This window comes from Gavia stellata, chromosome 9 (assembly GCF_030936135.1).
Source record: "Gavia stellata isolate bGavSte3 chromosome 9, bGavSte3.hap2, whole genome shotgun sequence".
Classification (NCBI taxonomy): domain Eukaryota; kingdom Metazoa; phylum Chordata; class Aves; order Gaviiformes; family Gaviidae; genus Gavia; species Gavia stellata.
The window spans coordinates 34,770,900-34,785,403 of record NC_082602.1 but is presented as its reverse complement, the minus strand read 5'-3'; the positions used below and the strand labels follow the sequence as shown (position 1 = coordinate 34,785,403).

Sequence of the window (14,504 nt, the reverse complement as noted above, 5' to 3'; positions counted from 1 at the left end):
CAACAGTCAAATACAAAATAATTCTCAAAAGTGTTCTTTTGAGATTACAGTGTCATGAGAGGTTAAGTAAAACTGTCAGCAATTAACGAAAATCAGCTTCTGTCGCATCAGGCTCCTGTAACCTGCAGTGCCTGAGAAGTAAGAAACACTCTTAACAGAAACTTTCAGAATTACTCACCTCCCCAAAGCCGCCTTTCCCTAGTACCCTGTACTGCCGAAATGTGTTTTTTGTTACTGGTTGCCTGGAAGAAAAGGAAATGAAAAAAAAAAAAAAAAAAGACACACTACATTTAATGCACTCTCTGTGATTTATTTATTTCAGAGTATACTTTTGAAAAGCAAAATAGATAAATATTATATAATCACATTATTTCAAGGTAATCATATTATATAATATAATATATAATTATGTAATTACATTACTTCAATACTATGTATGGCTTGAACTTCTCAATTTCAACATATTAAGCTGTAATAAAATACAACACATTAGTGAGTCATCAGTATAATTTCTGCTAGCATCTTAGGACCAAGGAGGGTTCTGAATCTCCATTATATAGCTTTGGCCTTTGTTAAGCAAAGAGGAGGCCTGAGAGCTTCCAATAAGATATTAATTCTCATGATATATAGGAATTTTTTAAGGGTGGTACTGGTCTAACACTTTATTGCTTTGCTTGGTCTTCAAGATGAGAAAAGAGATCCAAAATTCAATCCACCAGGAAATATTTCTGGTTTCTTGACCTTAAACAAAACAGGAAACTGATGTGAAACAAGAAAAGAAACAATCCCAGGAACTGGAGAGGTGGGTTTAGGTCCTGTTCGCAGGAGGAGAGAGCAGGAAGCCAGGCTCCCAGCCCTGGGGTACCTGCCTCCTGGGAGAGCATCATGGGCAAGAGAGGAGGAAAAGCATCTCTTTCCTTTTAAGGGCCAAATGAAGGGTTAAATAAGTCTGTCTTTCTGAGGGCAGAGTGCTCCCTAACGATCACTAGACACGATCGCTATATGATCTCACAGGATTCCCTCAAAATTCTGCTCTGCCAAAAGGGCTCCAGCCCTACGTTGAACTTGTATCACATTTGTTATCATCGAAGTTTTATAACATGACAGAAGAAGGACTGTAGATTGAGAGAGATCCAATTCTGTATCCACTGCTCCATCACTGAAGTTTTACAATTATATTAGCAGTCGATACGAATATTCCTACTGGCTTTGTTTTCCTCTGGCGGGCAGCCAGTCGGCAGAGGGAGCACAATAACGTGGCTGTTCCCACAACAGTGATGATGAGGTTGATGACAATAAGGAATAAATGTTAAAGTGAATTGTTTCATTTATGTTCATTATTGTTTTTAAAAGTGGAAGAAAAATATGCAGAAGGCCAAAACTAGAAGTGGAAAAGATGCTATTTTCAGGCTTCTGTGAAGATACTGCAAATGCTATTGGGGTTAAAAGCAACAATTAGCAGTGATAACTACATGCTCAGCAATGTCCCTGGAATAAATGGACTGTTTGACTCTGCCGTTGGAGCCAGCAGGCTGTCAGAAGGAGCTGTTAATCACTCCGTGCTACTAACATCTCCTTGCTAATCCTAAAAACAGTTCTCCCAGCTTCTTAAGCTAGATAGGCACATCCAATAGCTTGTCACATTTGTTGGGGGAATGGAAAAAACAAATCCTCAAAGCATTTGAGAAAATTCCTCATCCCAAATGTGAAAATAGATAGGAAATAGCCTGGCTAGAGATGAATCATCTGATGTTTTTTTAATTGAAATGGAAGAGTAAATGGTGGATTCAGTAAAGATGGCATGCGGAGCATGTCTTGGCATGAAATAGCTCTCCCCTCTGCCCACTGCTTCCCTTCCCTCTTGTGCAGCAGCTTTGTAGCTTTCCAGGGAGAGGAATTGGCACAGCTCCTTTGATCTCCGAGGCATCATGCTGATACACACCGCTAGTGGATCTGGCTCTAACTCATCTGCCGTAATTAATTCCATTTGTGGAAACTGGGGCTTCTCTCAACTCAAGGTCACTGTTACCCAGCAGTGTACATCTGCTACAGCCCTCACCGACAAAGAGAAGGCAAAGGCCCCTTTCCTTGCAAATTAATACCCACTAAGGCTGCCTGGTTATTAGATGTGCTCAGAAATGTCTAGCCAATGAATATGGTGTGAAGATCTATATGCCATATTTTTGTCTGTTTACGGTGATTTAATAGTTGTAATAACTGGTCTGAACAAAAAAGTTACCATATTCAGAGCATAGCTAAACAGAAAGACAACTGAAAGGGCTGAATGTATTTTAATCATACCTAATGTACCTCATACCATTCAACAGCCGAACACTTGAGTCTTAGAAGCCAAAACTGTCTCCCTGGTGTTTTGGGGTGGATTTCTGTTTTATTCTTTACTTCCCTAGCGAGCAGCATCTTTCAGTCTTGCTTGGGCACGGTGTTTGCAAATGCAAAAGCCAGAGGCTGGATGCATATCTTATGTTATGTTTAGCATTCTAGATGCACAAGGGTAGGTTATAAAATTGTGCAATGTGTCCTTCAAGCTGTGCCATGAGTAGCTCATTGTGACAGGGCCTACAATGAAATTGGCCACAAACATTTCTCAGATCACAGGAGATTTGGATTCCTACTTTTTATAGGCTGTAGGTCTTTTCCTATTTACTTGCGGTGCATAGGCATACTGTGCAAAGAAGGTGCTCAAGCTGCTTGCTGGAGCATGTCACCTTCAGGAGTGCAGTGTCCCTAAGAGAGAAGGGAGTGGCTGAAGAGTATTTATGGGTGTAAGCACATTCGTGGAGGATGAAGGAGCACTATACATGTCCCAGAAACCAATCACGCTCGTTGGATGGTCACAGCTGGAGACTCAGTTCATGGTTAAATTGAGTCTAATGCCAACATAACCATGACTTTTCTATATGGCATCATCCTGTGGCTAAAGCCATTACCTCTTCTTGCACCTTCTAATAACAAACAGTTACAAACAAACACTTAAATTAGGAAAGCCTTCCTGGAGCTCTCTGGGAGAGCTTCCCTGGAGTACAGCTCAGAGAAATGGGGAATGAGTCTTGATGGACCTTCTTGAAGGAGAACAGTGAAAAGAGGGAGAGAATCGCTGCACAGAGAGGGCCATAAATGGCAAACGTTAGGATTGAGGCACAGTAACGCTGTAGAAAGGCCAAACTGTCTTTCTCTTGAAGGCAAAGGGAGTAAACATGTACAATCTCAGCTGTCAGATTTTGACCATATTCTAAAGGCTTTGCATGGAAAGTGAAAATAAACCTTTTATATTCATTTTTAATTAAAAAAAAAAAAATTGTGCCACTTACCTTTCCAACCACTTCCACTGGAGAAACCTGTCGAAGTACATGCTGTTTAGGTATTCTTGGAATGGCTCCCCACTGAGGTGGTCAAGGACAGATCTATCTCAGATGAAAAGGATATATAAGTATTTTATAACCCTGAACTTGGAACAAAAGAGAAACAAAGCAAGAGGAGAAAATCCAGACTTCTTCTATGGTAGGATTATTTTACTTCTACTTTATTTTGTACTTTATTTAACTCAGGGAACGAAGTAGTATGTTTGATGGGTTTTATAACAGGAGGCCTTACACAAGCTGAATAGTAACATGTTCTGGTTACGCTTGCTGAAAATTAACAGGGCATCTCCCACTGGCTTCAATGGACTTTTACAAAGGCTGTCAGTCACTAGACAACAAATATCTTTGCTTCTGTTAGTAAACTAAGACTGGCTTAACACAACACCCTCAGGAACTGAGCTCCTAAACTTTGAGGGATGTTCACATCTGGATTGAAAATTTCTGGCTGAAGCCCATTTCTGTCAAAGAGGGACCATCAGAGGTGTTATTTTGAGAAAAAAAAAATCAATTTCAATTCCTGCTATACAGAAGAAGTAATAACTGTGATTAAAGTCAAAGGGCTTTTCCTAACAGCTATGTGCTTTGTAGAGTAAAAGGGAGGAAAGAAAGTCTGAACAGGGATGTGGATTTGTTTCTGGATCAAGAAAATAATTTTGGCGCTCACGCAGTGGTTGCAAAGTCTTTTGCATAATCAAAGGAATAAAGGAATAAAAAGGCCAGTCTGCAAATGTGAGAAATAAGTATGTTGCTTGTGACAGGCAACAAGCAGCCAGAGACGAACAGATATCCCATAAGGAAGGCCAAGGGTTCAGAGCTAAGAAAAGATGGGCTGAGCTGAGAGAGCTGCCTGAGATGAAGGAGGTCATATCGTTTATCAGGGGTCGGTTGACTTGCTGGCTTTGATTCTTGCCTTGCTTACTGGGGCTACCACATCCACCTCTGCTGGAAGCACTGGCAGGGACAAAACTTGGTTTTGGGTGAAAAATGCCCACAGGAATGCGTATTTCTGTTTTGGTGTATACAGACACTTTTGTGTCTGTATCTGAGGGTATACAGACACATTTCTAGATTTTGCTGGAGGAGGGAATCCTCTCTGAAGGACCACTCTGGTTTGGGAATGGATAAGCTATGTCTTACCCTGGGGCAGTTCTAGACCTGAGCAAACAATTCACCATGAATAACCTGTCTCCTCAGTTTAGTTCCTCCCTGTTCATGAGCTACTATTCATAAGTTTTTGGAATTTCTCAGCTGCTTGAACTTTTTTGGTAATAATTCTTGCACCATCAATTTGGAACAGGCAGGTAATTACACATATTCAGTATTCAGAAGTCAAATTGTTGTTGTCTTCATTAGCTTTGATTGGACACAGATCATACGGTTTCCCCTAAGTGGAGTCAAGCTTACAAAGTAAAATACAAAGCTCTAACAAATATCCAAATTCTAAGCCAAAATTATAGGGGAAATTGGAGGGGCGCAGAAGCAAACAGTCAAAATATTAAAGGTCAAAGCAGAAGTTACACATGCATTTCTCCCGCAGACTGATCTTATCTATGAAGACATGTCTGAAACTCATCCCCGTTCCTGCTCCTACAGGATAGCAAGCTTCATACTTGTATGTATGCCTCCCTTTTTTGGTCTGACTGTGAACTCTTCCAAAATTAACATTATTCAGTACATTAAGTAAATACCAACAGCAAGTTTTTAAAACTTCCTTTTGACCCCATTTCAGTCCATGTGAAACGATCAGCATATTTATTAACAAGGTCTCAAACCTGGCTCATTTATCCGTTTCAGCTGAGATGAAGGAATGGCTGCCGGTGAATACGAGCCTGAATTAAGTGGTGTCCAACGCTAGCCTATTCCATTCAGTTAATTAAAAGCTGCATGTATTTTAAAGAACAATAGCTGCCTTTCACCACTTGTTTGCTTTTTAGTTCCCCTCTTTGGCAACAACAAAGTGCATTTTAGAGGGAACTGTCAGCTTTCAAACCAATTTGAGAACTGGAAACAGGCATCAGGGGGGGCTGTGTCGAGCACAGCTCTGCCTTTGTCATTGGGACTGGCACACACAACTGGTGCGAGTTATATGAGCATCTCTACATGACACCAGGCCAATGCAAGGAAACTGGTTATGTTATAAGAGAAGGCCAGAAATAACCCACATCTCCTACCAACGCAAAGAATAACTGAAAACAGAAAAGGTCAATGAAATGAGTCAAAACAATGAATGACAGCGGAGCGAATTTTACAAATCCCCATTACATCACCCAGGGAAAACAAACCGTGCTCAGCCAGAAACCACATGGGCCAGCTTGCGATGATCCCTCCTTTTCATATTTTTATTGGTTTATGATCTGCTGGCATGAAAGTACTCGGGTCAGTGTTTGCACATGCAGATTGCATACCTGGAGCTTTAGCGCATAATAGTACAAATCACCTCGCCGCTCCAAAAACTGATAAGCCTTTTGCCAGACAAAAGATGAAATAAAGAACGTTCCTTTGAACACCACAGACAGACAGAAAGCATTAAAAAAGCCCCATTCTCCTGGTGAAGATTTTCTGGAAAAGCCATGTGGAGCAAGTTTGCACATTCCTCTGTCTAAATGGACTGTATAGCCACTTAATTTTTATTCACTTTGAAACAGAGATGTTTTCTTTGGATACATTATCATTGTAGCTCTTTTCACACAGCATGAAATTCATGGCTGGTTTACTTGGCTAGAACACTCTGTCAAATACCTGAAACACTAAGTGCCTGTGTCTAGTGTACATAATGGCATGGAAATATTTATTACATTTTGTTCAGATGAAATGACTTCCCCACTTGTCAGCAATGCCTCTAGGATTATGAACATAAACTGAAGATACATGGTTCAGGTTCAAATTGAAATGTCTGTCTTTACCTGACACATTCCTTACAAGCCGCTGACTGCAGCCCTGTGATCTTTGGGTATCGAGTTATACTTACTTTGTACAGTGAGAGAATAGCTCTTTGCAGGGGCTGTTTTCGAGTTTCTCCTCTGTCTGTTGGATAAGATCTTGACTGACTTCGGGAACGCAGGCTGGAGACTGGGAAGAGAAGAGAAGGGCACATTATCTCTGTGAGGAGGTGCAGATTCTCCTGACGTGTAAAAGACACATTCATTATTTATGCCCTGAGCTGCTTTCATTCAATTCCAGTGGTTGTGTAAAAGCAAAGGAGCTTTACGTCAAACAGCAGTAAAATAGGATACCGTGGTAACTCGCTCCACATTCCACTCTATCCTCACATTGCTTTTTTGCCTTCTCCTGTACCTTCACCTCCTTGCCCAGCCTCATGAATATGCAGGACCCACTCCTTGCCAGTTCTTTGAACTGCTCCCTTGCATCCCATGAAAAATGTGCTGGCCTGAACTGTGCACAGGCCATTCTCTTAAACAAAAGAGAATTTGCCCAGTGTTTTCACTTCATTGATGATTCATTGTGCTGTCTGAAAAATCCATCTTCTTTTTTTTTTTTTTACCAGCAAAGGAAAACAAGAGCAGAGCATTGGTATTTATTGATTTATATATAAATAATACAAAAAGATGCTCGCAGAAGTGTCTGGACACCTTAATTCATCATTAGAAGGACAAAAATAATCCAGCAGTTTTAAAATAATCATTTCAAAAAGGAACTCTGCCAACCAAGCACATAAACTCTTTTCATCCTCTCTTCCCTTTAGAGAGAATGTACATTCAGCCCCCTCAAAGAGCCGTTACCAAAGGGCAGTCTTTTGCAGTATGCCCTGATGGTTAACCAGTTCAGGACCTTTGGGACTAATTATCTATAAAGACAGTTTTTAGGCAGTCCACATTCTTACTCATTGACAGTATACTGTAATTATATGAAAAAAGGGTATATGCATGTGTGTGTGTGTGTCTGCACCTATTTATAGGCATTTCTCCCATTGACATGAAAGCCCCTTTATATAACCAATTGGATTTGGGTATTTTCAATAAATCCAGCCATAGATGACAATCCTCTTTCCTTGCAGAAGCCTTAATACTCGGTAAGATTCCCCACCCATGGCCGCGACCACCAGATGTGCTGAGTAGGTGGGTCATAGAGCATCATCACTCATTCCTGGCCAGATGTTCTCACTAACTCACCCCTAGTTGGGGATATCTTGGCACGCACTGAAATGCATTGCGGGCAGAGTTCAAAAACACCAGGAATGAGGACAGAGGAAGGGGCAGAGGTGGAGCCACAGAAAATCTCCAGCATGGTGAAAGCTGTATTAAGTCTTTTATCTTTTCCTTCCCATTGCTGAAACGTGAATATGATCCTGGTTGTGACATGAAAAAGTAAGTTTGTTCCACTTGAATGTTTTTAAATAGGAACATGGTTTACAGAACTGTCTGTGCATGCTGCGTAATGCAGTCTCACTATTCAACCTTGACAGACAATCTGCAGAGCATGCTGGATATCTTTGACCTCACTAAAATATTTCCTCATTTCCTCCATATATTCCTCCATTTCCTCAGCAAAAGATATCTAAGGAACATCCACTTTTAATCACAAACAGTATATTGCTAATAATTAAGAAGTCTCACAGTTTCTTGAGAGGGAGATGAGCCCCCACATTATCATCTAAAAGATGGAGGCTGAGACAAAGGCAGATTTTCTCAGCTTGATTGGCCACTGAGTTTGACAGGAACTGAGAACTGTAGAACAAGTCTCAGTAAATCAGACAACTTACAGAAATTCCTAGCTGTAGATGCCCATGACTAAATCTAAGTCCCAGTTTTGATTGAAGAGAGAAAGTAGAGGCAAGAGTGAAGCAGTGAAAGAACTAGGGAAAAAACCTTAAAAGTCCTTGTTTCCAGTCTTACAGCTGCTGCATTGAAACTACTGGGGGAAAAAAAAAAAGGAAAAAAAAAGGTTTTTCAAGGAATATTCAGATAGGAACCAAAGCCTAATGATGAGCAGTATTTCAGCTGATTTGGGCTAGGATCCATACGAATTAATGCCTGTACTTTATACTTTGCATACTCAATGGGGTGCGCTACACAAGCTCATCAGCATCCCAAAGCTTGTATGTGGTTGCGTGCGTCCACCGCTCTGAGACCTGGTTATCTTGAACATCTCTCTGATTTATAGGGTACAGAAACACCACTGAACTCCATAGTCTTTGTACTGCTGTGAATCAGGAGTGTCTTTTCTGACATGAATGGAGCTGCACTTAAGTAAAATTGAGACTAGGCCTCTAATTGAAGTTACTACTAATTAAATCTAGGATTTGTTCATCATTTATAGACCAAAATCAGGATACAAAAGTTAAGCAAGTACTAAACCCCATAATTAGGCATTTAGACCAAGTGACCTGATTCTTGCTCACACCAGGCAACTTCATTTCCCAATGACAGGTAAGCTGCCTTGAGGTTAGTGTTGAAGATCATGCACATGATGCATTATTATAGTAATAATTCCATCAACTTTTGGCTGAGATCAAAGTACATTTAAAAAATAAATTATAAGCATAAGCTAAGTCTTTTTCATAAAGAAGAAACAAAATTCTTATAGGGAAAAGGGAGAAGAACGAGCAAAAGAAACTGTAAGACAATGTGGGAAGTATTTAAAAATGGCATGAACTGTGATTCCTCTCTTCAAGTTTGTGGGAGATACAGTCACCACTTGGTTTTTCAAAACCACTCCCTGCTGACCTTTGAACCTTTCCTCCTCTGGACAAATTGAGCTAACAATATCAAGGTACGTAGACATAAATACACTGGCATTCTGTACATGGACTAAAGCCTTACAGTGTAGTGCAAACGCTTTACTAGACCACTTCACTTTCTGTAACAAAAAACCACTTTTTTCACAGGCTGATCATTTCCAAAGGTTTTGTAGGTCCAGCAAAACATTTTGTGTCATTATGCAGCCTTTCACAGCGTTCAGGGCAGAGCAGCTGCACCATGTGTATGGGAGGAGCATACCCAACCCTTCCCAACTCCTCATACAGTTCTAGGGAGCCTGTGTATGATCCTTCCTGAGACTTTCCTTGGGAGTTCATGGTTCCCACTGCTCCCATTAAATACCCATGACTGCCATTTTCCCTGTTTGAGTACTGTGCATACCTACAGCCTTCGAATGTTCAAACAAAGCCAGAAACAATTACAAGCCAAAACCCAACCCACCAACCCACTTTTGCTCCCCTGGAGAACAATTGGGTAGCGCAGGTTATGAGTGCAAGAAAGCATTTGGATCCCAAGAGCGAAAGCTTCCAAAGGTAACACTTTGGCCACTTATAGAAGAAAAAGTTGCTTCTTCCCCGGAGAGGTGCAAAAGATTTCTGCAGCCCCGATGAAATGGTTATTAACGCTGTTCTCCCGCTGCATTATGGGTAATGGCTGTAAAAGCAAATTCGGCTTTTACAAGGGAACAGAGACACCTTTTTGAACATATTAAATGTCCTGTGGCGGGTAGGAAAGCCGTACACTGGGATTAAGACCATTACATCTGAGCGTGTGACAAAGAATACTCTGCTAACTCTTCAGAAACACCTGCAGAAACCTGTTACGTTTTCCTGTATTCAAAACAAAACGCCCAGTAGTTTTAAAAGTACAGTCCTGTATTTTCCCTAACGGCTATTCTGTTTCCTGAAGGCAAAGAAAGTGATTCTTGATCTCACTGATGATAACGTAAACGAGAAATTATACCAGTCAAGTCAACAGAGTAACACTAGGGTAAAGCTGATGGAACCGAAACCAGATTCATGGCCCAAGACTCTGGCAGTGCAAAAAGTCCTTAAATTGATCCAACGACAAAAATTTCTCTCATCGCATTACCCTTTTTGACCAGACAGTTTAATAGAAGTCCAAAAGTCCAAACTACTTTCACCAGGTTTTAATCAGAATCTCCTATCTGTCTCCTGTATCTTCTCATTTATGGCCAGAAACTGAAAACCACTTTATAAATACTTTGCTGGCAAAGCAACATCTCAGTTTTGTGATGCCCTCTTGTTTAATTGTTAAGAAAAGAAGACAACTCGGAATTGGATTAGTGATTATCTGAGAAACAAGAAATGGATAATCAGTTACTTCTGAGTGCCATTAACACACTGAGAAAAAAGTCTTCTCTTCTAAATTTTGCTTTTTTCTAATTTAAAAGACAAAAGAGATCCTCCCAGCTGCTCTTCCATTTCAATAAACGGCATGAAAACAGCTGAGATGTCACACGCTTGTTCAAAGTTAGTTGCGTTCATGTCCACAAAAATCTGGAGATCGCTATTCCTTCCGAATTAAACCTCTGGGCCTGCAAGATACTTTTCATATTTTGCTGAGAGGTTGAACGCAGCTTCCCCCCCTTTCCTCTCCTCTTCACCAGGATGCAACCACTGATAAACAGCATGGTGGCTAGGTTTGAAGCTGGATGCAGTATCACCCATAAATACCAGGTTCTTGGTGGGAGCTGAGAGCATCGCAAGCCGAATGCGATCTGGTCTTCCCTGCGCTAGCAGAGTTGTCCCTGGCAGCCTGAATGCCCGGAGACCCACACCACGCAGCTCTGTGTGTGCTGCATCTGGCACCGTCCACGTGCCGGCACGCAGCACCTCACTGAAGAACTGAAAAGAAGCAAAATCGGGTTCAGATCGGATGAAAGCTTCCAGGCTGTGTAACTCCCCATTATCTGTTATTTTGACTGTCATGTTGCATCACTATACTTTAAAATGTAAACTCTCCTTTTTTGACAGCTCTGTAAGTTTTGTTACAGGCTACTTCACTCAGCCCTTCAAGACACAGTATTTGTTGACATTCACTGAACAGGACAACAAACAAATAAGCCTTCTCATAAAATCATCTCTATACATTGGCCATGGTACTTGCAACATTTCTCTGATGGTGTTTCCCCTCTGACGGTGTGACCGTGTGGAGGACACCTGACCTTTTGTCACTCTACCAGCTAATCAAATTCTTTATCAAACAAGATGAAATGCCGGCAGTACCAAGGGAAACATTCAGAAGACCTTCTCTGATAATTTTACTTTTTCATTAAAACATGTTACTTGTTCTAGTTTTCCTTAAAACAGAACTTCCAAGTGTGTAAAATGGGTGACTTTGGTCAAGATGTATTGCACTACAGGTGTTGCCTCGAAGTCTGTGGAAGTGAAAGCAGGCAGCCGGCCAGCAGAGATTTGCAACTTCAGTGAATAAAAGCATTTTGCTGACAACCCATGAGTTGGGGTTAGCTTTTCTGAAACCCGGGTGGGGTGAGTAGCAGGTGTCTCTGTGTAACCAACTCTGATTATTTCCAATAGCTGTACGGAGCCCAGAGCAGATGCGCACACAACACGAACCTGCGTGTGCAGAGTTGGTTTATTGTGTGCAGCGCTGCTGTTTCTGTGGGAAAAGTGCCCAAACAACAAAGGGAACTGATAGGGATGTGCTGAGACTCCAGCTGGAGACACGTATCCAGTTGGGGTCACCACCGTTTGAGAAAGCTATGGAGAGCTGAAGAGAGCACCGAGTGTCTGGAGGGTTGAGAAACATGCTTGGGAAGAAAATGCCAAAGGGAAGCATTGAGGAACTAGATGTGTTTAGTCTGGAAAAGTAAGAGTGAAACATGATAAAGATCTTTTAGTATAAAAATGTTTTTAATAAAGAGGGCAGGGATCAATTATTCTGCATGTTCTGCTCTACACTGCGGGAATGATGAGAACGAACACACTTATGAAGACTTTTTTTCTAATTTTCCACACAGGGAAGCACAAGAACAGGCATATGAATATTGTGGAATCTGTTCTCAGAGTTTTGAAAGACCTCTGAGGGCAGACAGACATCTGTTGATGATCTAAGTGTATTTGATCTCTCCTCAATGCAAGAGGCTCTTGAGCCCTCTCCTAGTCCTTTGTACCAATGATTTTGCAAAACACTGGACTCTTTAAAACACAGGCACGTGACATGGCCCTGAGAACAGATGAGGAAGGGAGTTTGTATGCTGAGTGCTCACCAAAGGAAACCTGGAGCTCTGAGCAAAGGAGTAAGTATCTTCTTTGCAAATGAACAGTCCCGATGGAAAGACACTTGTCTCAACCACCATTGTCTCCTGCAGAAAAGGAATAGCTTGCAGAACCCTGAACTTCAGATCAGAAAAAGGGATAGTGTTGACTTTGGTCAGACGGACTTGGCAAGAAACAGAGCAGGTCCTTAGTCTGGAGGTAATTCTTCATCCTTACACATTGCCTTTCATTTAAGAACCTCGAAATAGTAAAGCTTCATTGCATGATTAAGTTTTCATGAGCTAGGTGGCAATCTCACAATATTTTACAGAACAGTGAACAGGGAGGTTAAGAGTTGTGTTTTGCAGAAGACTTGATCATCACCTGTGACTGAAATCAAAGAAGTATCACTGAGATAAATGAAAGCTAGAGATGCTCAAATTCCTCAAATCAGTCCATTTGTAGCTTGCAATTAGTGAATAAGGAACAGAAACCTAGAAATACAGGCTTTCATTTTATACCAACTCTTGCCAGTGGATGTGAGTCATCACAGTATCTTAAAGCACGACTGTTCATTACTACGAAAATTATATGAACCAGAAAGATACCACACTCTTTAGAATGAATAGACCTCATGCAAACTTTTGTCATAAACACAACTGCTTTTCTGGCAAGTTTCAGACTTGTAGCCATGATATTGAAAAACGATGAGTTATTTTAAAAGTCACTTGTATAAAACAAATAGCGTGCAGCATATGTTATGTCTCAGGTTATGAAAACATTCCACAACAAACTAGCTTAAAACAATTAAAAATATTTCAGTCAATGGACAAAAGTTCAAGCCATAACTTTTCTTGCGCTGTCTCCGGTTCCAAGCACTTCTGTCTTAATGATATGTGTATTTTCAGATGTCGGCAGCTATTTTTCACATATAATCTATTTGCAAATCTCCACACAGATTTGCTACTAGTAGAGACCTCAAGACTATGGAAGAAACAGGCTAAAATGAACTTTGGTGTGAGATGGTGCATGATGGGATGAGAAGAGTTCATACACCAAAACCTGGAAATACTGGCTTCATCCAGTTGTTATGTTGCTGCATTTGAGTTGCTCTCACACGGCCGTGACCCAAGACCAGCAACAAAGAGCAATGGTTTGTGTCAGGGATGGGAAGTCTGCCACATGCAAGGCCATTCCTGCTGTTGCTTTTGCAGAGTCACATCCTTCTCCAGATGTTTGAGGAAGGCTCAGCTAGCAGGAGAGTAGTTACCTTGACAGGTAGCAATGGTGTGACTATCAGTGTTGATTGTCCTCAGTCCCTTGAGGCAAACACACATGAGGTCACAAGGAGGACTGTAATCAGGGCAGTTACTAGAAAAAGGGAGAATAGGTAGATAAATGCAAGTCATGCTGGTAGGCGCAAAATCAGGGAAAGACAAGTTTATGTGCTCAGGTAATGCACGTTTTCAAAGGGGAAAGGTAATGGAAGGCAAAACAGAGACCATGAAATTGTGCCTTTTTGTGTCTCCAAGGCTGATCTGCTACTTGTGGCTGGAGATTCACCCCAAGAACTGGCCTGTGGCATCTCCACTGGGCTCTGCACTGCTGCCCTCAGAGCAGGCACACGCCAGCGCAGGGCACAGCCCAAGCTCTGCTTGCCCCACCACAGGGAGATGTCCGGAGCCACTTTGGGTGACTCTGATGTGCCCCCACCTCCCTGATTTGGGCAGGGGCAGGCCAATGCCAACTGGGATTCAGTCTGAGCTACAGCCTGGGAAGTACTGACCACACAGCTGGTGACCAACAAAGGGGAAGTGCGAAGGGGCTGACAATGAGAAATGCAGAGGAAAGCAACAGAGGAGGAGATAGAGTGTCTTGGTGGCACTCTGATTTTGGGAAGTCCGGGTTACGCATGTGTTTCAACCTGGTGAGGGAAAGGTTTCCAGCACTGTCACAGCACACACAGTCTCCTGACGTTTTTTGGTGTTATGCACAAAAATGTTGGAACATTCTCTTTTCTTGCCCTGTGTCTGATCTTGTCTGTTCGGTTTTAGCTGTATATGTAGTAAACAGCCAATTCTACATCAGGAGCAGCTGCAACACTTTAAGTAATCAACTTCTGCATTTTCTTTTTATTTTTTTTCCTACCACAAAGTCATCTGGGT

At 41.6% G+C, this 14,504-nt stretch overlaps 1 protein-coding gene across 1 annotated transcript in view; it reads right to left on the bottom strand.

Moving 5' to 3' along the window:
* GRK5 (G protein-coupled receptor kinase 5) overlaps nt 1-14,504 on the bottom strand; it is a 166,210-nt gene that overhangs the window by 21,639 nt on the left and 130,067 nt on the right. The window contains exons 5-7 of the mRNA XM_059821532.1: nt 6,349-6,449; nt 3,330-3,422; nt 179-242 (exon numbers count right to left, since the gene is read on the bottom strand). Coding sequence (XP_059677515.1) covers nt 179-242; nt 3,330-3,422; nt 6,349-6,449 — 258 coding nt within the window. The remainder of the gene's footprint in view (nt 1-178; nt 243-3,329; nt 3,423-6,348; nt 6,450-14,504) is intronic.